Source organism: Nylanderia fulva, unplaced genomic scaffold (genome assembly GCF_048542155.1).
Source record: "Nylanderia fulva isolate GAGA-0341 unplaced genomic scaffold, ASM4854215v1 Scaffold2, whole genome shotgun sequence".
NCBI lineage: Eukaryota > Metazoa > Arthropoda > Insecta > Hymenoptera > Formicidae > Nylanderia > Nylanderia fulva.
This window is the reverse complement of record NW_028190263.1, coordinates 9,019,023-9,044,937: the sequence shown is the minus strand read 5'-3', so window position 1 is coordinate 9,044,937 and position 25,915 is coordinate 9,019,023. Positions and strand designations below refer to the sequence as shown.

At 36.2% G+C, this 25,915-nt stretch overlaps 1 protein-coding gene across 1 annotated transcript in view; it reads right to left on the bottom strand.

The window, feature by feature from the left end:
* The window catches only part of LOC114937149 (uncharacterized), a 35,064-nt gene extending 9,413 nt beyond the window's left edge, over positions 1–25,651 (bottom strand). Inside the window, exons 1-2 of the mRNA XM_029310559.2 lie at positions 23,710–25,651; positions 9,406–9,628 (exon numbers count right to left, since the gene is read on the bottom strand). Coding sequence (XP_029166392.1) covers positions 9,406–9,628; positions 23,710–24,175 — 689 coding nt within the window. The 5' untranslated portion in view covers positions 24,176–25,651. The remainder of the gene's footprint in view (positions 1–9,405; positions 9,629–23,709) is intronic.
* Positions 25,652–25,915: the final 264 nt, after the last annotated feature.

The following is a 25,915-nucleotide window of genomic DNA, read 5'->3' as shown; positions in this document are numbered from 1 at the left end:
GTAATCTTTCTAAATATAGTTTAAAAAGAAGAACGGAATTTATGTTTTAATTGCACGTTTATTATATTTCTCCTCCTTTCTTTGCATAAAATACTTCCTCTGCGTCAAATACTGAGTAAATAAATTGCTGAATTAGTTCGATAAGCCCGTGATAAAAAGCGCAGAGAGTCGCAAATTACCATCCTTGGCGAAATTACCGAAAAACAAACGATCCCCATTTTGAATGAGAACGCGCGCGTTAATTAAACCGCGTCAGTTAAGCATCCCGCGGGATAAAAGAGTTAATCAGGTGATTATATACCCAGGTGGGGGACGTCGGGCGAGAGGGACGTCGACAAAACGTGCATGCAAATACGTCGTTACCAAAGAGGGTGGGTACGGCCTGACCGTTATCGCGTCACCCGATTAGCCCCGTTTTTCTAGCCGATATTTCGTGAAATCTCGCGCGGCACGAAATGCGGCGCGTGACGCAAGAACGCGATCGCGGGATTTATATGCGACAGAAAAGTATCCGCGAAATTAAGGCGATCCGTTATGAAGCGGTTTGCCAGAGGCGTGGGAAGTCCGCTCTTCCGGCGGCGCAGAAGCACAGAAGACTCCCTGGAGAAAGAGAAAGAAAGAGAAGCTAATTCTCTTACGCTCGTGACGTATATGTAACATGAAATGTCATCGCACATTGTGACGACGCAATCCGGTCGTCTCGAACATGAAAGTTTTCATGCCTATCTGAACTTGAGCATTTGGGATGATTAAAGGGGGTCCTAAAGGTTGCCCTGTTTTTTCGATAACACATCCTTTTCCTTTTCTTTTTATTGGTTGAATAGAATAAAGAAACTATTAACTAATGTTTGATGTTAAAAACAAAACAATTTGTTTGTTCTAAAAAGCATTTATTATTTTATTCAACCAATAAAAAGAAAAGGATGAATGATGAATTTTCTCGATGAAACAGAAAGGCATTTAGGATCCCTTTAAGTACATATTAAACTTGATCCCAGCCCTAACCTTGATTACTCTAACCTTGCTTGCCCCAACCTCGCTTGTTCGAGTTAACAAAAATGTGCGTTCGTTTTTGCATCAGATTTATCGCTCATACATTATCATTAATCTTAGGGATTGTCGCCCGAGTGTAAAATGTAAATGACTCTTCTCTTTCATTTTCAGAATTTCAATTTACGTGAGCTCTTATCACGCGGGGATGTGTGTTTCGCTGTCATTAGTCATTCGCGGTGCATTTTGGCACCGTTATCCCGTTAGAGATAATCCTGCATTTGCATTCTTGACGGACGCCAAGTTATCGTTTCTCTCTGTGGCTATAGACGCGTAGGTAAAATACCGCTGTGCGCGTTTACGGTAATACTTGATGGTATATAACGAGCACAAAACCGTGTGAAGGATTCATCCAAGCATCCCTCTTTGTCGAGGCCCAGTGTGTTTTTCGTCCCGGCGTAGTTTCGTTTCGTTTAAATTGCACTTTGAAGATCTTTCACAGCCAAGTAAATCTCTTAGAGGGTATAAGAGAATCGCGTCGCGAACGGCCTAATTTCTTTTACCTTTTCTTTGGAAACGAGCATTAGAGCAATTGCGGTTTCGTATATTCGAGAAACTCATGTTGCTCGACAGATAAATCATCAATTCTTAAACCTACAGTTATAACTATATACCTGCAGTGTAATTTCAAGTTCAAATGAGTTTCTGCCTACCTCTCGTTAGCTTTGGCCACGTTTGGCTATTACATGGTGAAAAGATATCGAATAGCGAATCTATCGTTACAACCTTACAAGCTTACTCGAGAGTAATGTCGTGTTTATTAAATGCGAATTTTCGTCAACGAGAATATTCTGTTATTTTTTCAACGTTCTCTAGTCTTTATATTTTTTTCTCTGCTAATTGCACAAGAGAGTACATCGAATTACGCGACAATGCGGAAAACATGAAAGTCTAGTGGTAAGACTCAACAGCAAAAAGAGCGAGCTATCGTATAATAACGCTTCAAAATTATGAGTCACGTCCCCAGGGTAGGTCTTCATTCTCCTGCGAGACTTGCAAAAGGTGAAACAACGTATATATAGGAGGATCGTAAAAGCGCACATACACGCGCAAAAAGACGAATGGCGACTTTAAAAGCAAACAAGCTACCAACTGAAATTTCGCTATTTTTCTCGACCTTCTGTGTGACTCGTCTTGAAAATGTTGAGTCGGTCAAAAAAGTTGTTTTCTTTGCACGTCATATGCTCGACGCAATCTTAAGTTTTATCTTCAGCATCTCGTTATAATTTTACAAGCGTCAGATTCAGGTCAGACTAAAAACAAATGATTTTACTTTTGTCCCTCTTGAGTAGACAAATAATAAAATTTATTAAATTATAATTTGTTGAGAATAAATTTTGACGGTATCTTATCTTTATATGTATAAATAATAAAAATATGTATTATCTATATCTGCATCTTAGATGAGAAAAAGTGTTATCTTTATTAAATTATCCAGAATAATGTTCAGATAAGTAAGATCTTTATACATAACAAAATTATTAAAATTTACATGTTTTATATCGCATTAAAAAAATAACAAATATTTGAAGAAGTAATGAATGTAAATAATAAAAAATGTAGATAAGAAAAAACAATGCGTTGCTAATTTTCCGCGGAGGAATTAGCATAAATTGTGCGTCCGAGGGAATAAATCTTGACGCGCGTTACGAATGGCACAAGCGCGCCGGGTCTCGTTTGGTATTGCGATTAAAATGCACTTTCCACGAGCCGAGCTAAGCACCCCGATATTAAAGATCGAGAGGCGCACGCTCCGTCAACGTTAGCGTGTACTTACCGCGGCTCACTTATGGCCGAGCGCGTAATTAGCCGATAAGTAGAAGCGATTTGCCGCGAATAACGTAACGAGTCCTAATGACTTCTAAACAACCGTATGTGTGCGCAGCATGCACCGTGGAAAAGCGCAAGAGGAGAGCATATATTGTTGGAAAAGCGCTGTGCGCGCGCGCGAGCGAATCGCCGATTCCCTGCGCGCTTTAGCTTCCCGGCTCAATTTCACGGAAAGTTTCGTGCGGAAAGACATTGCGGTCGATCGTGATTAACGTACGAGCGTGTGTATCTGCGTGCGTATATGTGCAATCGTGCTGAGGTGACTCATTGTTGAGCGCGATTTATATGCGATTTACTCGCGTGCATGTTAGTTGACCACCGCACGATGAATGAGACATCAGCAAATGAAGCAAGCTAAACGTAACGGTTTCTTTTTTTTTTTTTTTTTTAAACTATTCATCGCGTGTCATCTTTCAATAAATACGCAAGATTTTTTTTCAAACCGATCGAATATTTCTAACTCTATTTATAACCGATTTCTTTTTAAAGCTGATCTAATATTCTTGAAGCGGAATGAAAAAATGAAGACATTGCGCGTGAGTCAAAGTAGATGTTTAGATAATTCATTGAGCATAATTAACGTACAATTGATGACGCGCGTACGCTGATGAACGATTAAATAAGGTGATTATAATAAGAATAGAAAAGGATACAGGCAAAAACATTCATATTAGAGATAAATCTATAGATTTCCAAGGAAATTATTGTAATTGCTGTTAATTATGACATTTGTGAATTATTCATCGCAAAACACATTATCTATCTACAACTCATCTCTTTCCCCCCTTCACTCTCCTTCCCCCTCCCCCTACATATATATATAGGAGAAAGAATGCTCAATCCTCCTAAGGTAAATACTAAAACTGAAAAAACTGTCAAAAAAAAAATGACTCTTATACTTAACTCTGTTTAAGAAAAACAGTAGAGGTATGATTTAGCACGTTTTCCCTTATATATATATTTCAATTTATCTTATTTTATAATTTATTTTCTAAAAGATAATATGAAAATTAAAATAAAAATAATTTTGTCACACACGTCTTATAAAATCAAAGCAACACAAATTTTTCCACAGTATAAAATAATTCTGATTGAAAATCCCTCAAACTCACTGATACGAAGCGATATCTTTGAAAACGCAAAAAAATTTGACGTGGCTTTAAAAATCTTGAAAATAATAGCGCGCGTTCGGCTTCTGTTTACAGCAAGCGTTTCGGGAAAAAGGGAGCAGAGTCTCTTTCTCTCTCTTCCGCGTCGTCGTGGCGCCCGAGGTGTGGCCGGCGCCTCCGCGAAGAAACGCCGAGTCACATATCGCATCGGGACGATGCAACGAGCAGCAAAACTTTAAGCGGGCACTTAAGAAGCCGCCTGTCAGTCAGGAGCGTCACTAATTTTCCCGGCTTTTTGCCGCGCGCCTTCTCACCCTCTCTCGCTCGCGTTCTTTCGCGCACGGCAACGATACATGCACACGTGCCCGTTTCGGGTACCATCATTTTCGTCCTAATTAAGCGCGGCTTAAATGTCAACATGGAGAAAATTAATTAGCGCGACGCGTATCCCATCCTCGGACCGATTTCACGGGCTCGAGATGTTGCACGAGAGGCAGGCAGGTACAAAGAGATTGAAACGCGCGTCATGCTGATCTGTAATTTATATCGTTCGCACATTTTATCGTATATTCGCCGAGGCGATTAGTATAAGAGAGTGCGCACCGTGTGTTTAATTATTTTCGGACACGTATTGATTTCGTAAAGATGTGTATGATCTGCATTTTTATTATGTACGATCTTTCCCTCTACAGTTTCCCTTTTATGTATAGCGGAAGTCTGTTATAACAATTTTTTTAATTGTTTGGAACAAAGTAATTTGTTCTAAACCGGTGAAACTGAGCAAAAAAATTATTTCTCATTTTTTTTGCAATAATCAATTAATTATTAACAGTTCGTTGGAGCGTTATATCGTTATTCTAATCTACGCTTGTACAACCAGTGTTTGTTGTTATCTAAATAAAATTATATAGATGATCATCTAGGTGAAATTTTGGCGTCATCTCATTACTTAAAGCAGTAAACCATAAAAACTTATAAATAAAAGTAGATATAAATATATTTCTATATCCCTTTTATAATTTACATTTTTTTATAACTGTTTACATAAGTGGTCTTAAAAATCTTTTCAGCACAACACTGATGTCATCTTATTTTAGGGAAGAAATAACATGGGCTGTTATTTGTTATACGTTTTGAATCTGCAATATTCGGCCAGCGAGCTGTTAATAATTAATTGTTCGATTATTTTGTGTATAGATTAATGAGAAAAATTGGCATGTAATTTGTAACTACAAAATTGTTCTGAATAATAACTGTTTTCTTCCAATTAATTGATTCTTCTCATCATTTTGTGCATAAATACTCTATTTTTATAACTTTCTTATATCGTATTCTTATAACTTTTTATGCCAAATATTGCAACGAATCGATTTCTATAAAAAAAGGATGATTCTATTTAAAAGCTCTAGGTTAATCTTTAAACGATTCTGAAAAATGCCACTCAAAAACAATTCTAAATCACAATATTATGTCCTTCTTGAAATCTTACGATTGTCTGATACATTTTCTCCCGCGATTTCCAGATATTTGCTTGTTAAGATTCAAATGAATCATCGTGCAGATACGTATGTATGTATATAACAGTTAATTTTTGCGTGCTATACAAAGAATTATGAATCAGAAATCATTCTCTTTTTTAGTCGCTGCTGCCCATTACATCGATTCGACGTAATGAGCGAACAAACTGCTGGACTGTAGAAATAAATAGCCGTAACGATTACAGCGTGTACATACAGCCACGTACATATGTGCGAGCCGCGGTCATGATATGGGAAACGAGCAGCGTCTCTGAAAAAAAAAAAAAAAAAAAATTCGTGAATGGCGCACAATTACGCTTAAAAAATTGAACGGCCACCGAAATGCAGGTAGTCTTCTTCACGAAGCGGCGCAACGCTTGGCAGCGCCCGCTGCCTGTCATTACGCCATTCGCTCTCCACCGGTAATTGACAGTCTAATGACACAGTCTAGAGAGTCCGCCGCTCGCTTCGCCCGGTCTTTTCGTATACATCACGATCTCGTACGGGGGATTTCTCATTAATGATTTGCCTTCTTTGTCCACGATCGGCCGCTTGTCTAAACTAAACGGCCGCCTGCGCCGAAAATCGCGGAGTCATGACTTGTGGGTGTTCCCTGCTAATCACCGTACGTACGTTCAGCAAGAGAACAGTTATAATTAGTATATAGCGAAATTAATGAAGCGAAGATTTTGCACATCGAACGTGTAAAATTGAGATTTTTTTTTTAACGAGTCTCAGAATTTTTTTAGTATCGAAAGCTTTAAAATTATATACGCGAGGGAAAAACGCAAAGTTCTAAACTTTTTTGGTTTGTTTATCTAATTTTTTGAATAAAAATTGAAAGGAGTTTACCTTTATTTTTGTGTAAATAAAACAAAAATTTTATGCGTTATAAGAAATTTAAATAATGTATAATAAATAAAATGTATGTCCTAATATTATTATTATTTGTTCTAGAATTTTGTAGAATGGCGATATTGTTCCAGTTGCACTCATTTAATCGTGAGCAAAACGTGTCAAAATAAAGAACTAGGTATTTTGTGCGATTTAATTTTGCTCGATAAATTTACGGCGCGGGATTGGTGTGAATCAACCAACTTGATAATTAGAGTGTAGAAAGAGGTAGATAGAACTCATGAAAAATCAGAAGCACGAAACTACTACAGGCGCCACTGGATGACTTTACGAAATCGCGTTTACAAAGGACGCCGCGAAGGATTTTGAAACCGACTCCAACAGCGTAATCATACTTCCCTAAAGGAACCGACAGCAGATTTAAAAAAGCGCTAGTAACGCGATGAACCAATATAAAATAGCTCCTAATATTTTAAAATCAAAAATTTCTATCTCCTTCCCAATATCAACATATTTTATGAATTTAAATTTAACAAACAATTTCGCACAAATTGGTCCATATTTTTAAATTAATTCCTCATCAGTTATTGCGAAGCTCGCAAAAGGGTAATGACTTTTCTATTTGGTTTAATTCGCTTTATGACTCTCGAGAGTGTTGTATATTTCAGTTTCTATTTCAAAATTTTTTTAAGGGATGATTTTCACGCATTTGTAATACATGTATAAATAATGTAATACATATAACATTTAATTACATACGTAACCTTTCAAAGAAATTTGTTACAATAATAAAAATTATTTTTAACTTACCTATACTAAAGTGTTAAAATGTTAATGTGGGGACAAGGTTTGCATACATTCTTAATTTGGACATTCTCTTAAGTTGAAAAACCGGTAATAGAAGCACGTGACTCTCGAGAGTGTGTATATTTCAGTTTCTATTTCAAAATTTTTTTAAGGGATGATTTTCACGCATTTGTAATACATGTATAAATAATGTAATACATATAACATTTAATTACATACGTAACCTTTCAAAGAAATTTGTTACAATAATAAAAATTATTTTTGACTTACCTATACTAAAGTGTTAAAATGTTAATGTGGGAACGAGGTTTGCATACATTCTTAATTTGGACATTCTCTTAAGTTGAAAAACCGGTAATAGAAGCACATGACTCTCGAGAGTGTGTATATTTCAGTTTTTATTTCAAAATTTTTTTAAGGGATGATTTTCACGCATTTCTAATACATGTATAAATAATGTAATACATATAACATTTAATTACATACGTAACCTTTCAAAGAAATTTGTTACAATAATAAAAATTATTTTCGACTTACCTATACTAAAGTGTTAAAATGTTAATGTGGGGACGAGGTTTGCATACATTCTTAATTTGGACATTCTCTTAAGTTGAAAAACCGGTAATAGAAGCACATGACTCTCGAGAGTGTGTATATTTCAGTTTCTATTTCAAAATTTTTTTAAGGGATCATTTTCACGCATTTGTAATACATGTATAAATAATGTAATACATATAACATTTAATTACGTACGTAACCTTTCAAAGAAATTTGTTACAATAATAAAAATTATTTTTGACTTACCTATACTAAAGTGTTAAAATGTTAATGTGGGGACGAGGTTTGCATACATTCTTAATTTGGACATTCTCTTAAGTTGAAAAACCGGTAATAGAAGCACATGACTCTCGAGAGTTTGCTCGAGTTTTGGCCAACGATTCTCGCGTTTAACCACGTAAACAACGCCTTTGTTGTCCGCCGCGATTTCCATTTACGGATTCGACACGCGCCGGCACAAAGGACCGCGCCGCCATGCTTCCGAGACTGGGGGGATCGTGATGCGGAGCTTTCTATTCGATATTCAACAATGTAACACGAGCATCGAAGGGTCGATCGATCGTCATGCTTCCACCTCTTTGTCTCTTTAAAGTCTCTCGCACTTTTAACGGTTATTCAAACTTTTTACGCATACACAGCCTCGATCTCGCGGAGAAAAGGGGAGAATCTATAATAGTAATTATTTTTCAATGGAAATATATTTTAATGAGAAACTCTTGGAAAAAAGTCAAACTCATCATTGAAAATTATTCGAGTTCTATTGCTCACAAAAGAAATCTTTTGATAAATATTTAAATACGTATAATATATACAGGGTTTCTAAATAGGTGCGAAAAACTTTACCCTGTGTTCTTTTCTCAAGAGTACACTTCTCCAAAAGGGGAGATGACAATTAGGTCTTTAATTTTTTTTTCAAATTTTGTGTAAAACATGTAAAAAGGATATTTATTAATCCTTTTTTAATTTTCCCATATCATTATAAGGAGATGAAACTAACAACCCCTATTCAATTTTTTATTAGAATTCTTTTACCGACCGGAATTTGATTATCTAAAAATACGTGTTAGACAGTTTGATTCCTTTAGAAACTTTTTTATTTCTCTTATTTTTTTCATAAAATCACTCGTTTTCAAGAAAAAAATAAAGACTTAATTTTTACCTTCTCCGCCTTTGAAGAAGTGTAACTTCTTAGGAAGGGTTAATTTTCAACAGTGTCATCTCCTAAAATTTTTACACTTATTTAGAAACACTTTGCAAACATGATAAAATTTTTTTAAATTTAATACAAAATTAAATTAATATATTTTATGTGCAGTTAATTGTGGATTAATCCTAAACGAATTTGTTTGCAAAAGAAAGATTTGTTATATCTTTTTATAAATATAATACACTCTCTCTCTCTCTTAAACACACATAATATATACACGATAAAAATGTTTAAAATTTAATATTGCAAAGTTGAAGATCTTATTAATATATTTCATGCGTGGTTAATTGTAGATGAAGCCTAAACAAATTTTTAGACACAGAAAACCATCATCGCGCGTGCGCGCGTGTCATGTTGCGATCGTTTATGTATATACACGTTTCCAAGCACAAAATTAATTATTGTCCGCATATGTCACGCTGCGTCGCATTTTTTAAAAATTAGTAACGCGCCTTCCACGCTTTTCGCTTACCTTCTGTTTTGGTACCACGTTTTCACTTGCGTGTCCGTCAGCTGCAGCTTCGCCGCCAGCTCCATTCTATCCTGCACGCTTAGGTACTTTTGCCGCTCAAAGCTCTTCTCGAGGGTTTGAAGCTGATGATCCGTGAATGCTGTGCGCGCTTTACGTTGCTTCTTACTTTGTGCGGAGCCCAGGGAACTCGAGGACGAGCTTTTAGGATCATCTTCTTTGCCACCTGAAATTGTGCAAACTGTTGATATTGAATGTTTTCTTGTTTTCTCACCGTCTTGTGTTGCACTTACTTAATTTGAGCTATAAAATTAGAGGAAAAAGTGAAACAATTTTTTAATTATTTCTTTTGTTTGGGCTTCTTTAATATTTTTATCCACGAATTTAAGCTCAAAAGTAGTAATACCGGTAACTCGGTAGAGGGTTATTTGCGAACCTTTTTGCTATGTATATTCTATATACAATTATAAAAATAAAATAATAATTATTTCTTTTTTATTATTTTAAAAACCTACAAAATACATAGCAGATCTTACTTCTCGTTTAATTTTAAGCAAAATTAAAACTAATTTTTTATCCAAGATTTATACCGAAATCCTGAATTTCACGATACTCGCATATATCACGGAGGCGGATTCTGGTACAATCGTTTTGCCAAAAAGATCGCTATAAAGAATCGTCGGTCTATCATTGGGCCTAGGGAAGGGCTGTAAAGGGCCGAGTGTGGCTTTTGTTTTCGCGGAGGGTGGAATCGATGCGCGTGGATTATACGTCGTGGTCGTTTTTGCCGTTGCCTGCATGGCGATTGCAGTTGCCTCTCTAGCGACGAAAGAGAAAGAGAGAGAGATAGAGAGAGAAAGGGGTGAGGGAAGAGAGAGAGAGAGAAAGAGTAATCCTTTTGTTCTCAGTTCAACTCTCTGCGCAGCCGAGAGCTGATTGGCCAGTATCGCGGATTGGACCACGCAGCCGCGTTGAGACGCCACAAATCATCCCTCCAATACATACCCGGAAAGAGAAAGAGAAAGAGAGAGAGAGAGAGAGAGGGGAGTGATTTTCTGAGGAGACCGATCACACTATTTACGAGCCACTTTCACACATGCGATGATACACAATCGCGCACTTATTCTGATTTCATCCCTCTCAAGCATCATCATTCTTGGTTCCATCATAGAAGAATAGTCGGGAACGCGTGATCTTCCACTTTACGCGTTATTTTTTGACGGAGCGGAAAATCAAAGACGATTATTAGGGAAAAATGAATGATCAAGCAATGATGTGGTCAGAAGAACATGATAACGAAACTTCGTTACCTCCCAAAATTGTCGACCCTCAATCGAAGCAACAAATAAATATTCTTGAATGGGGTTGAAATAATAAATATTTTTACGCAGCATTCAATATATCTTCTCTCTAACTGTAATATAACAAATATAATATTCCAAAAGAAAAGTTGACCCTTAATTCTCCGACATGTCTCCACTTGCACAAAAAGTACATATACCATATAATTACTTTTCACGTAACTTCTATAATAATGTTTTATACAATGCATAATTTATGAATTATTCAAGGTGTGCAAGTTAGATGTATTCCCCTATTTTATATACCTTTTTACTGCTTCGGCGTTACTATATATGATCCTGATAGTATTTTAAATGGATATTCAATTCTTGCAAAATTTGTACCATGAACACTTGGGTTCGCACTATCGTCCCATGAAGATAATTTGAAATTGTGACGTAGGCATTTCGAGTAGCCTTTTCTACAATTAGATATAATACGCGTTTCAAACATTTTTTCTCCCTTTAAGTATAAAAGCTCCCCATCATAGAGCTACACCATCCAATCCTTCTCGAATTATCCTGCAGAGAAGGAGGGTGTGTCTTGTCGCGAGTAAATCGAGCAACCTCCTGAGAAGAACCTCCCGATCAGAAAACCAGCGAGACTTAATCTCCCGAGGGAGTGGAGGTCCGTACAGGCTTCTGAAAGTATCTAAAGGCCCGTTGTCGCGAGCTCATCGATTGGAACGGTCGTGGATAGTGCGGGAGAAGCATTCTGCTCGAGGTGGGAGAAAATTGGGGGTGTGGGATACAGCTAGGGAATAATATACAGCCGGAAGAGAGAGACAGAAAGATAAAGAGAGAGAGAGAGAGTAAGAGAGGGAGGTCGGGAAGATAGAAAGCTCGTGGATTGAGTTAACCCGAACGAAAGCGCGGCTCTTAGCCCCCGTTTGATCGGCCAGATTCGCTCGAACGGGTCCAGAGCCTGCTACGCCATGTTGGCTAACACGGCGCGCGCGCACACCCTGGGTGTTCCCGACTTGCATCGGCATCGCAGCAGCTCGATTCGGGCTCGACTCCCGAGACTTGTATCTACGAAAGTGGCGGAAAGGGGGTGGCTTGTGAGGATAGGAGTGGAAAGAGGGTGGAAGGGAGATAAGAGCGGAACGGTGGAAACGGAGGTTGGCAAACTAAATTTACTATGTGATATACTTAGGAGCCCAAGGGGGAGTCTCCCGACCGACGATCGGAGGTTCTACTTTTGAGACACTTCCAAGACGTTAGACGAACAACTTTTCTATCCTATCTCTCCCCTACTACTCTTTCTTCGCCCGATCCTCATCCTGACCCACGCTACGTTTCGCGCAGCAAGCACGAGGGGATAACTCGAGAACCACCACGAGAGAAACATCCATCTTTTCGTTTTCCTTGTTCACCGTTTGTCTGCGTGGCACGTAACCGCGGACGAAGAGGCTTATCTGTGTTTGCTGCCTCATCCTTACGATCCATGTTCACGCGCCACTCTTTATCCCGCGCTTTCACTCTGATACGAAATGGCGACGCCTATATACGATCGGTTTTGTGCAAAAAGTGATTTCCAACTCCGAAAATTCAAGTCAAGCTCTGTGTTTCCGCTTTGCGCATTATACAAGTTTTTTCAAGAAGGAGAATTAAAATGATACGCTTCAGCGATATTTTGGACCTATATTTTTCGCGCCTAATTTGAGTTTTGAGATTAATTTATATATGGAACTTAATGATCTCAAATCAAGAGATATAGTTCCGAATAATTAATTTTTTGTGCTTTGGCTCTGTTGGCCGATTTAAAAAAAAATATCATATTTATATTCTTAATATTGAGAGCCGATAAAAATATTTCTTTCTAAAATGATACTATTATTAACTTTCTGCTCTGATGTCGCGATACTCTCATCGACCTATATCTTAAAACTATTTTATAAAATTGATACAATAAAGAAAAAACAGAAATTATCGTTTATTTTTATTTTTGAATTATTATACACAGACAGAAATTTTTGAAGAAAAAAATTAATTTAAAAGTAAAATATAATTAAAATACAATATAAAAAATTTATTTTGAGATATCTACAAATAAAAATTTTGTTCATCAATATTTATCTAAAGATCATTTATTTAGATATTAAAAAAAAACTCGAGCATTCTTATGTATTTCTTTTTTGACAATTGAAACTGTTTTCTTTAATGTAGCTACTTTTTATCAATAAGACCGAGTAATCACAGATTTATATATATATAGCTTTATCTATGTTATAAAATATGTTATAATTTTTTAACTTTTCTCATCTTTAGTTCATAAAATAAATTTTAAGTTTCACACATTTTATGTATATTTATACATTAATCATGTGTGTTGTAAATAATTATTTTTCTTTTCGCCCTAAATTTTTTGCATCGATTCTAAGAGAGCCATTTCCAAACAGATAATTAATAAGTCGTATGTTTTCGCACACTCATGACTACGAAGAATAAACACATCGAGTATTATAATTAATGGTTACGCTTAATTTTGTAGGTGGGAAATTAATTTCTGTTTCAGACGCATTTTTTTCTCATTATTTTATTTTCGCGCGACCATTGATTCGCACTGAATGAATACCGACTCTCGCAGTGTATCTTCATAAGTCACGATGGTAAACATTCCATTTCCATAGTTAGAGGGGCGAAATGTATTTTAAAGGCGGATTTGCGCAAACATGGCGCTCGTAACGGATGCGCGCCAGTGCGAAAATCATGATGTGTTCTCAAGTCATATTACGCGAAACAGAGAAAGAGCGAGGGAGAAAGACAGAGGAAGAGAGAGAAAATGAACAGGAGGGAAAAGGGAAGAGGATTGCGTGCTGCAAGTATTGCCGCGTTACAATGTGTGGCACATAAAAGTGAGATTAACAGGATGTTTATCGAGCAATTATGCGCCGCTGCAATTAGTGCCAGCATGTTGCCGTCGTCATCTACGTCGCGGTCAAATCGTTTATGTCATTAATGGCAGTGGTCTTCGCAATTGTGTGATTTATTATGTAAACGAAAAATACACAAATTTTAACGGCACGTAATCAAATTAAAATTAAATCAAATCTTGAAGGAATTATTTGAAAAAGTTCGCTGAATTTATTTTTAGTTTGTAAATCTCAAATTAAAATTAATATCTATGTAAGTATGTTATATAATTATTTCAATTTTATTCTATATATTATTTAGATTTGATATTTATAAGATAAATAAAGGCAATAAAATTACACACGTATGATATGAAAAATACACAAATTTTAACGGCACGTAATCAAATTAAAATTAAATCAAATCTTGAAGGAACTTTTATTTCAAAAAGTTCGCTGAATTCGTTTTTAGTTTGTAAATCTCAAATTTAAAATTAATATCTATGTAAGTATGTTATATAATTATTTCAATTTTATTCTATATATTATTTAGATTTGATATTTATAAGATAAATAAAGGCAATCAAATTACACACGTATGATATTTTTGAAATTTAACTATGAAGTAAAATTTATAATTAATTATAATTCATAGTTTTCAAAATTTTTGTAATATCCTTACATTGTTCTCACAATTCTAATGCATATTTTTACCAAGTCTATCGACACATACATATATAACAATGGGTTTTATTCTTGTTAAATATTCAAATGACTGCTAATAATCAATACCTCTCACGTAACAAAATCTTCATAACTCATGTAGATTTTCTTTCATAAGGAAACTATATCATTAAATGTACGAGTAACGACAACAACTTCCCAAGCAATCACGTTCTTCGCTAACGTTACTGGGCCAAGGACTGCATGCAAAACTCACAGATACTGCGACGAAGGATGCAGAGAGTGCAATGTTAGTGGAGCCGCAGCCAGGGAGAAGAAGAATCAGACGGATCGTAAAAATGAGAATAATAAAACTTTCGCGAAACGTTGCTCCCGCACTCTTTATAATCTTGGTGGATAAAAGTGAGAGAAAGACGAAGGAGAATTGCGCTAATGCGAAGAGAATGAGAAAGAGAAGGGACGACGGAAAAGCCGGAATTTCCTCCATTGTGTTGTGCTGTGCAGTCGCGATTTTATTTGCTTATTGCTTTATTTCGCGCTGAATGCGTCGCGTAAGTAATCCACGGAAGAGAGTTAAGGGGCTGTACGTTTCTGCACATTTTTACACGTGAAATCTTTATTAATGCACGAAAAATATAAATGTATATGTTGATGCCTTGATACATAAATTTAGCACGTATTTATTTAAAAAATTACAAAGACAGAAATTATTGAAACAATTATAAAAAAACACGAATTTTCCACTTTTTCATTTATTAATAAAATCTGTAAATAGTTTATTAATTTATATAAAACTAATTTTTATATAAAAATAATTTTTATAAATTCGTTGAAGTCATGTACCTTCATAGACCTATTTGACTTAATCACTGTAGTAATAATGAACACCTTATCTGATGCAAATCATTACTTTTTCTTGAAAATTATTAAATAGGGGTTGTTAGTTTCATCCCCTTATAACGATACGGGTAAATAAAAAAAATATTAACAAATATTCTTTTTACTACTAAAAAAATCTCCACCAAATTTCATTTTTTTAACTTGTCCAACATTTGAGAAAAAAATTAAAAACCTAATTTTCACCTCCTCTGTTGGAGGAGTGAACTATTCAGGGAGTAGTATGTTTATATGAAAAAAAAAAAATTGTCTTATAAATAATTTTCGACAAAGATCATTTCCTAAAGTTGTTCGCGCTTATTTAGAAGCACCCTGTATGTTTGATACGCGAGTGAAAATGAAATTTGTTATCGAAAAATTAGCGATAAAGTGAGGGTATTTTTCCACAGGAGCATTTAGGAAAGCTGTTGTGGAATTTCGCTTACAAATGCGAGTCACACCTTTTCGCTTGGCCTCGTGTCGTACGGGATGTTCTCTTACCATCGCCACCTACAACCCTCGCGTATCGTATACCATACAAAGGCGGTGGCCCTCGACGAGGCAGAATCTGACCCCTCTTCTGTATTGTATTACCGCGTCGCCACCTTTGGGGGAGAAAACACTGGGGATAATGTTATGGGGGCAACGTTTTATTGCCTGCCCACTCTATTTGCAGCGATCCCACGGGGGACAAACTGTCAGCGAGAATTTTAAAAACAAACTAACAGGATTGAGCCAAATTAGTATCCCCATATCGTTGTATAATCGACTTTTGATTGTATTCTTTAAGACTGGGTTATATTTTCAATACTCTTATCAAAGTTCCAATTTTTAAAGTCGCGTCAAATAATATAATGCTTGTTGGTTAATGGAAAAGTAAATTCTGTTCTGTCTACCTTTATATAAATGTATTAGGAATATTTGATACTAATCTTTGAAGGAGTCCCCTCTTAAGGTAAGAGAATTCTTTCTCCGCCTCTTTTAAAACAAGGTATTTTGAAAGTAAGTGGGAAAGGAAGAATGCAATTTTTTTCAATGATATAGTTACTCGTTATAATATTATAAGATGATATTATAAGATCTGAGATCTGCGATCATAACTCTTCGATATTGTTTATAATTTGTATAAGAATATCATAGCAGAATAAATATCGTGAGGTGTTAGTTTACATAAAATCTATTGCAATCTAATTCTATCGTAGTGCGGAAATATTATAGGGAAAAGTGCAATCTTGGGTGTTACTGTCAGATTATGTTACATTTAAGCCTAAAGTTTCCACGGAGTGCGTAACGGCCATGTTTCTCAAATTTCTTGAGCGCATTCCACACATGCAACGAATAGAAATGCAATGATTGCATCAACTCACGGCCACTTGCAAAAATACATATATCCGAGTCTACCATTTTATAAAGATCGATCTGCTAAATATATTAAATTAAGATATAAATTAAGATAATTTTAATTTGGAATAATTTAAAATTATTAACAACTGTAATAATTTAGAAACTAATTATATATGAATATATATATATATATATCTAAATTAAAAAAAAATATATATATATATATAAATTGAATATTAATTTATTTATGTGTAATTAAAATAAATATCATATTTATATTGTTTAACATTAGCATATTTTATCTACTTACAAGTCTTGGTAATAACGATTATAAATTTAAAAAATTAATACGGTTTATTATTGCCAATTATAAATTATATATAAATTGTTCCAAAAAATTTTGAAAAGCGTTGTTATCATTTAAATAATAATAAATGCTCTTCTCGTTTTTTATCCTAACGAGTGAAAATATATTGAAAAATATATTTTTATGTAAAAACTGTAATTGTAAATATAACTTATATGTAATTACTTTATAAAATGTAATCATAAAAGATATATAAAATACTACCAAACTTTTGTTTGAAATATTTTTCTCACATATTGCACGGTTTTCATGTGATATTCAATCAAAATTAAATGTACTGAATTAATTTCGAAAAGATTGTTTCAATCTCTATAAAGGTAATATATAGCCCATATAAAAAATACGTATTTCTTATTAGCAGCTGCTCTACGACATAGGTATCAACCAAAGTCCATCAAAATCCAGTGAGGGACCAATTCCAATCTTTTCCTTTGCCGAAGGACGAAAGAATGTTGCGATTACAGACAACATAACTGAAAGTGAGAGATATAGCTGGAAAGTGTGTTTCAGATCTCTACCGCAGTGTATACATTAGCAATAATTGCCCTGTTATTTTGAGCGAAACACGACTCGAGTCGCTTACGCGTACATTGTACGTACGTGTGCGTCCGGGCTTTACTAAAAACATCCTCGCATATGCCGCCGACAGGTGTTTACCGTCATTGTCGGGATTCGCGTGGCTGTTTTCCAACGCGTTCGTCTAACCCAACCTAACGAGATTCTCAAATCCTCTTAAACACCCCGGTATTGGCAGACTTGACCTCGCTTTTTCGAAATCGATACCGAGATACTACTTCGACCATCCTCTGACAAGCGATTATCGCGAGAGAATTATTACGTACGAAGAGAATAAGCAATTTGATCGATTAGACCGCAATTAATGCGGAACGGAATTTCGAAATGATTACTGCGAAGAATCGGTTCGAATCGTGTAGTTTAAAGGATTGCTTGGGGAGAACAGAATTTGCAGGATCTTCAATTTTATAGGTATACTCATATGTTTCATATATTTTTATAACAAATTAATTTTAGTTTAATCAGAAATGGGTTGAATTAAATTTTTTTCAGAATAAATAAAAGGGTGATACTAAAATTATTCCATTATATATAAATTCTTCGAATGACCTATCATATCGAGGGATCCCAACATTCTTGCCGATTGCTTCGTACGATATATTCGCTAAATTCTTGATCGTCATACAGACAATGCGCTTCTGCGCATTGTTACCTACGTAAACGTTCGCCTCCGACGGAATAATTAATCACTCGAGCGTAATCTAAGATCACCCGCTTTGTAAACACGATATACCTTTCCTACGCGCTGTGAGCTAATCGTGCGATTACTGCCTACGATTAGATTTATCATGATATCCTGCGTAGCGTCAAATCATGACAATTGCCAAATCTTGAACACGTAAAATTAAACATTGATCAATACTTAAATACGTTGTTACGAGACGATTGAGTCTTTTCAATTTTAAAAGTTTCATCAGCATTTTTAAAGGAATGCGTATTTCTATATTTCTATGTTTCTAATACTTTTTAAATAATCATGCTCTTGAATTTTCACTCCTGTAAAACACTTCTGCACACATTACAGGACTCATTCAATATGTATATATACACTTTTTAAATTTGGTTTATGTTTTAGGTTTGTTCTTTATTGCTGTTCTGGCGAACTAGTGCATACTGGTGCAATAAGTGAAACAAAATGTACTTGTCACTTTAACGTATAGCAATAGAGGATCCAAATTTAAATTTAAATTTAATTGGACTCAAATTTTTAAGTACATATTGAACTTGATCCCATATCCCTTTAGCATTTGGTGGCATTTCAGTTCTCGACGTCGTTGAATCTCTCTTTCTCCCTCTCTCGCCCTTTCTCTCCTCGGCTCGATATTCAGATCGCGGGATTAACTCCGTGTAGATTGTGTCGTCAAAAGCCCCGACAGCCGGCTTGTCGGGACGCTCGCAGAAAGGCGTCTTCAAGATCCGAAATTGCCTTCGTCTCGCGAAAGTCTCTCCCTCGGATAGAAACTGGCTAATCCCTGCGCCGGGATCTAAACGGTTGCCAATCATTTCCGGTTCTCGGATTAGTCGCGCGTCGAAAAGTCAGCGAGCTCGCACGTTCGTAAGGGCGTGAAACGGCTTCTGGCAGGACCTTCCGGAGGACCCATGATACGGAGGTGACAACAATGTGATCCCGGGGACGAATGTCGGCTTCGTAAGCGGATTACAAACGACTCGTACACGCGTCCGAGAAATGATATTCCCGCGCAGAAAGAGATTGGCTTTTTTCACGCCTTTCTCCTAACCGGCAGTGCATTGATCCGACGTTAAGATCCGTATATTGAAGAAAGGACTATATGTATAAGAGAAAATAGAACTGGCAAAATATCTATTATATTTTAAACGCGTGTATGTATATACGTTTATACCTTGAATTCAATGCAAACACACATACATACAGAGAGATGTATGTACATATATACATCGATATGTTTTGAGACCTCTTATGATAGAAAAAAATTTATTCATCCAGAAACAAGATCCGGAAAAATCTTTTCAACGTGATATTTCTGCATAGACGCTTAAATACTCGTTTAACAATTTATCACAGTCGTCCCTGTGTTTGGTGCCAAAAAATACGAGTATAATTGCTTACTTTTAGATTATTTACGATAGAAAAAAATTTATTTGTTAATAAACAAGGCCCGGAAGAGTTCCGTTTAACGAGATGTTTATATATATGCGCACAAATTTCTGCGTAGACGCCTAAATACTCGTTTAACAATTTATTACAGTCGTCCCTGTGTTTGGTGCCAAAAAATACGAGTATGGTTGCTTACTTTTAGATTATTTACGATAGAAAAAAAATTATTTGTTAATAAACAAGGCCCGGAAGAGTTCCGTTTAACGAGATGTTTATATATATACGCACAAATTTCTGCGTAGACGCTTAAATACTCGTTTAACAATTTATTACAGTCGTCCCTGTGTTTGATGCCAAAAATTATGAGTATGGTTACTTACTTTTAGATTATTTACGACAGAAAAAAAATTATTTGTTAATATACAAGGCCCGGAAGAGTTCCGTTTAACGAGATGTTTCAACTTCTAAACAAATTCATCCAGAAATAAGACCCGGAAAAATCATTTTATCAAGATATTTCTGCATACACGCCTATATATAGATGTAAACTCATAATTTTATATTTTTCAAAAAAAGATTGAAATTTTTATGTTCTTCTTGGAAACTTATATATAAGATTAAGAAATTTGCTTCTTCTAATTTTATTTTTCTTTGGCTCTTGAAAAAATTTAATTGATATTAAATAATAATATACGGTTATTACATAAGTTTTAAATTATTCACGCAAACTCTAAATATGGTTTGCGAATAAAATAATAATACTGTAGAAAAACAATCAGTTATATACATGATTAAGAATATAGAATATTGTAAACACATGTATAACGATAAATATAAATAAAATTAAATATAAAATATCTAATAAATGTAAATAATCAAATCAATTCAATTAATTTCATCTAATTAATTTAAATATAATTAAATTAAATTAAATAAAAAAATATCATCCTTTATATATATATATGCATATTCCGCTCTGTAATTAGAACATGGCGTCGCTATATTAAATTGCCCTTTTCGCTAATACTTCCTCACTTATTAATGCGGTACGCGTGTAATTGTCGCGTAAAGACATACTCGGGAATACGATAATTAGGGGTTTGCGCGATCCCAGAGATCGAGAGAAGTAAACAGCTAATGAGCGATCAACGGCCTGGCGTACATATGTGATCGATGCGTAAATCCGTCGACAATTACGTCCGACTGTTAGTCCAACGTTAATAATTTTCTAATCAACGCTGCGTGAAAGATCGATCGTATTTGTACCGTGACGAGCAGCCGCAACCGAGTGCTGCTCTTGCTGATGGTACGGAATGTAATAATCTAGACGGGAAATTGGAATAAACGGGACGCACGGGGAGCTTTAACGGGGCAGTTAGTTCGTTCTCGTCCCTCTTGTAAAAAAAAAAAAAAAAAAATGAAAAAATCGCCTGGGCCAATCTACGTGAAAGCGTGCGGCGCGGCAATTACGTTGGCGTTACTCTTCCTAATTGTCCTTCATTAATAATTCTGCGATCTCCTGTGGCATGGATGGCGTACCACGGAAGGTGGATACCATTTACGATTATGATCGCGCGCGTCGGCCGCTGACTGATAACACCAATAACGAACGCATGTTATTAGCTTTAAAAGAAAGAAGAAAAACACTTTTTCTCGTTACAAATTTTTATAAGATCTTTGCCTTGATGTGAACTAAGACTCCACGTTCATATAAAGAATCTTTTCTGTAAGCAATGAAAATGTTTCACAAACATGACTTAAATATCTTTTTATAAATGGATATTTTGTTATTAACTTTTTAATCTATATATTTGTTAGAAGATAAAAATCTCTTATCGATGTTCTTCACATTTGTAAATGTGAATTAAATACATCTTAATAAAATGATGATAAACATTTCGATCATAATACATTAACATGGGCCTTATATAAGAAATATTAATTATTTACATGCATTACAGTATTTAAAAATATAATATTAATATATATAATACTTTATAAAAAAAAAACATTTAGTGCTAAAAGAATATCTATAAACGTAGAATGCTACTTCAAACAAATATATAAATCATGATCCAAAGAAGATTTATAAGGCTTATTTTGGAAAATAAATTTTATAAATAAAATTTTGAAATATTATATATATATTTTTTTTAATTTAACATTTTTCTACAAGTAGATTCGGTATAAGTTTAAAGTTTATAATGAAAATATAAGACAAAATGCACAGGATTGTGTAACACGATTTTAGCTCAATATATTTATATATATCGCACGCGCGGGCACTTTTCCCTATTTCTCGTGTCACCATAGTGAGGCAAGGACGACGATTATCGATTACCATGACGTGACTTTCGAGATTTCCAAACGCAACACCACTACCGCGTCTCGCGCCGGGGCTGGTCATTGGTCTTGTCCGTGAAACACTTAAAGGGGTGTTATAAATAGCGATGCGGTACAAGGTGTGAGCTGTCGCGGTGAGTCAATGCCGTGGAAAAATTAGCGCCTTAATAGCCCCGGATACTTGTTTTCGCATTTCGCAGCGAAGCGGCACCAGATTTAGCGTAGAGAAGCAGTATTAGTGTCGCCGCTTCTCTAATCACGTCGCCATCGTCGTCCGCGTAATTACTGGTAATGCGCTTGTTTGAGGAGATAAACCGATTACACGAATAACAGTCGTTGTAGCGTGCGAACGGCTTCGCGAGTAGTTTAAAAACAATTCATCCCGGGTGAAAAAGAGGACGGATCGGCCAGGCCGGTAAAAGAAGTTGTGAATTAACCAAAATTACGCTTGGTATAGGTCACCTGACCTAGCCAAACCTTAATGATGCTCCTTTGATGAGAGAAAACGATTTCTATGATTTGTAGCGACCCAACACTTTCTTTGTTAGAGCTTGAACTAGAAATCAGCTTGTAATATAAATCAGAGTAACAAGTAATACTTTCTAGGTAACTGCTATATTTATATTTTGTATTTACAGGCTTACCCGTGTCATGAAAGCTAGTAATGTGCATAACTGTGAGTCTTCGAATGTGAAAAAATTGATCAAAAATCAGTTCTATTTATTTTATTGCGTTTTGTGTGTTACGAATTTCTGCGTAATACGAGTGTTCTCGAAATCTTACGAAATTCGGCGTCATCCGATTAAAGAAGTTAACGACGACTTAGCACTTGTTTAGCCGGAGGGATTAAACTCCGGAGGACAGCGGCACAGGTAGAAAAGATGAATGAAACAAATGAGGGTAACATAATTAAAGCTTTCGAATGCCGAGCTCCAATTTAGAACCATTAGAATTCCTAAACGTTGTCGGGCGAATAGACCCAACAACTGGAGATGAGAAAGAAAGAGGAAAAAAAGAAAGGGAGTGAGAAAGATAAACGTTTGTCTCTCTCCGTGGAAAGAAATATATCTAATTCTCGAAAGAGAGGCATTCTATACAATTACAACCAGCGACGGTCGACGTGATCTCACCGATTGGAACATCCGGTCGAGAGGGACCATGTATCCCTATATTCTTGATAGCCTCATGAAAGTCGCAAATGATCAGATAAGTAGATGAAATCTCAAAACGCAATGTTCGCATATCTTTTCTCGAAATAAGCATCGTAACTCATTTAATTGTCTTTGAATTAAATAAAAATTTTAATTATCCAAGCAATCATTTTAGAGATTGAAAAATTATACGTGAAATATTTTTTTATCTATTTGTAAAGTATCACAGTTTCTTTTAAAAATTACTAATGCATTGATAAATTATACGTCTCAAAAGAAAAAGATAAGATCTATCAAACTATCGGATAGTCATTGTTGCAAAATAGTTTTGTGAGAAATATAAAAATTCAGTAAAAACCCAGAATAAAACTGAGAGAATAAATAATATTCTCAATTGATTTTTTAATAGATGTTTCAATGTTTCAATGTTTAAATTTTGTCATCTAAAGTATGACAAAAATATGCAATTGTCAGTTGACTCGTGTATTAAATCCTACTTTTTCCATTGCGTGTTGTTCAAAAATTTAACTAATTTGTAACTTATTTTTGACATGACTGTGTCAAAAATATAATTCTTTATTCCACTAAAAAGAGCCTAATATGTAAATATTGTTAGAAAAGAGTATTATCGCCGCTTCATTATATTATTATAGTGACTAGCAGTTTCGAAAGCGTGTAATAAAATGTGATTTACCATTGGACGTAACGGAAGCGCCGTCGTGGTGGCTGGCGTCACTGTCTTCGTCTAGATTACTGGTGCTCAAGGACGTTCTGGACTGATGCCTGACACTAAGGTCCCGCGGTGTCGAGGGTGGACTTCCGGGTGGCTCCTGGCTAGGTAGACCGGACTGGTGCATCTTGCTGGACGCGCCGCCCAGGATGTCGGTGATCATAAACCTCGATCTCTGTGGCATCGTCGTCGAGGCGTCGCCCCTTTCCAGCCCGTTGTTGTTATTATTATTGTTGTTGCTGTTTAAATTGTTATTGCGCGAGTCCAACCCGTTGGAGAGACGTTCGATGGCGACACCATTTCGATCGACCATATTTTCCAGCCGATGCGCCTCTAGGCCAGACATCCTGCTAAGATTGAGGCCGTTATTTGCCACGGCAACGCCACTAAGAGCGGCCACGTGGTGGTTTTGTTGATGATGGACCGTCATCACGGTAGACACAGGTGATTCCTTCGGGCTACGGGCACCTGCAGGTGTCTCTGTCGCCACCCCAGGACTTGCCCGGTACCTGGGAGACAGAATCTTGCCGACGGTGACGACGTAGCCTACGCCAAGAAGATCGTGGTGCTCACTAATTTAACTTCACTGCACTATAATCCCAGATAGATTCGATCTCTGGATCACTTCTTCCCTTTTACGCGTGCGGCGAGCACGTTATAATCTGACATTCTTGATGTTCACGATCTCAAATACGCTGCAATGCGTTGATGTTTTTTATAATAAAGAAATCAAGAAACCTCTTTTGTTCGTGTCAAGGACATAAATATGCTTGTTGTTTTAATAAACTTCAATGATTTCAGAGATTCAATCAGTCCACAAAAACATTGGATCCTTCAAATCGCACAAATGTTTAAAAACAATTCAGTGAATTGGCTGGCAAAAATCACCTGAAGAAAATTCAGCATAAATGTGAGACCGATATTCGTGTTGGGATGCGTGTGCACCTTGCACTTCCTCCCATTTACTTGGTCGCTCCACCTTCGCCACCACCTTCTTCCCAGGCGCAATTAAGGGGCCGCTCGGCTCGGCTCCCCGGTTAATTGCTAATTGGCCACTTAACATAATTGCCGCGCGTAAGAGCGAAGCTGCCGGCCATTTCCGCTTTCCTTTTTCTCCTTTTCCTTTTGCACGTTTAATTATTAATTATTTTTATATAAGACTACGTTCCTCTCACTTTTGCACAATTATGTGATGGTAAACCGATAAAATATTTGCTCAAATGGGTTTGAGAAATTTTTAGTTTGATTTCTTATTATTCGCTGACTGATTGTCCAAGCATAAAATAGATGCGACAAAACTTTTCAGAAGAATTCCTAAATATTGGCACGTCTCCACTTATATGCTGCCACTATTATGTCTGTTGCATAAATAAACACAAGTGATCACATTTGTCAGTGAGCCTTATCAGTTCAGTAACTGTTCACTCGATTGGTCCATGATTCGTACTTGTTTCAAGAGTTTGTTTAAGTTGCTTATCGCGGTTGTTGTGTCACATGTGCCACAATTGATCACTCTTGCAACTAGACTTTTATTAACATTTTGTCGAACTGTCAATACACCTTGTTACAGCTTATGTTGACACTGTTTTCTTTCTTCAGATCACACTATCACTTGGTTGTCGCGTACTTAGGTCAATTTTGACAAATGCTTCTATTAGCCTGTTCTAAATCTTGAACAATAAACTGTACAAGACTCCTCGAAAGGAAATCTCCAATTGATCAGCGTTTTCCAAATTCGCGCAATAAGACTCACGCGCGTGTATACAATCCCGATGTAGAGGTCAATGATACGCGCAAGATGCACTTTTCGCTGGAAGAAGAACCGCTCCGATCGGTCTGTTTCCAAAACTGGAGTCGTGAGACGCGAGGTATTGCGTACGTGCGTGCGTGTGCATCGAGTTGTCACGACTGGTCTGTCCGTACTGAGAGAACGGCTGATGCCTCTGCTCGTTCCTGGGCGGCCATATCGCGACTTTGACACGCCCTTCGATCTCCCCACCATTGCTTACTTCAGACCAATCCTGCATGTCTACGTTAAGCATCCCGCCAATCCCAACTAAAGCAACTACGGCGCCTCGGCTATGTGGCGCGGCTACGCCCAAGTAATTTGAAATGTGTTTCAGCGGTAATTCGATATAAAATTGTAGTTAATATCTTTCATTATAGTTCG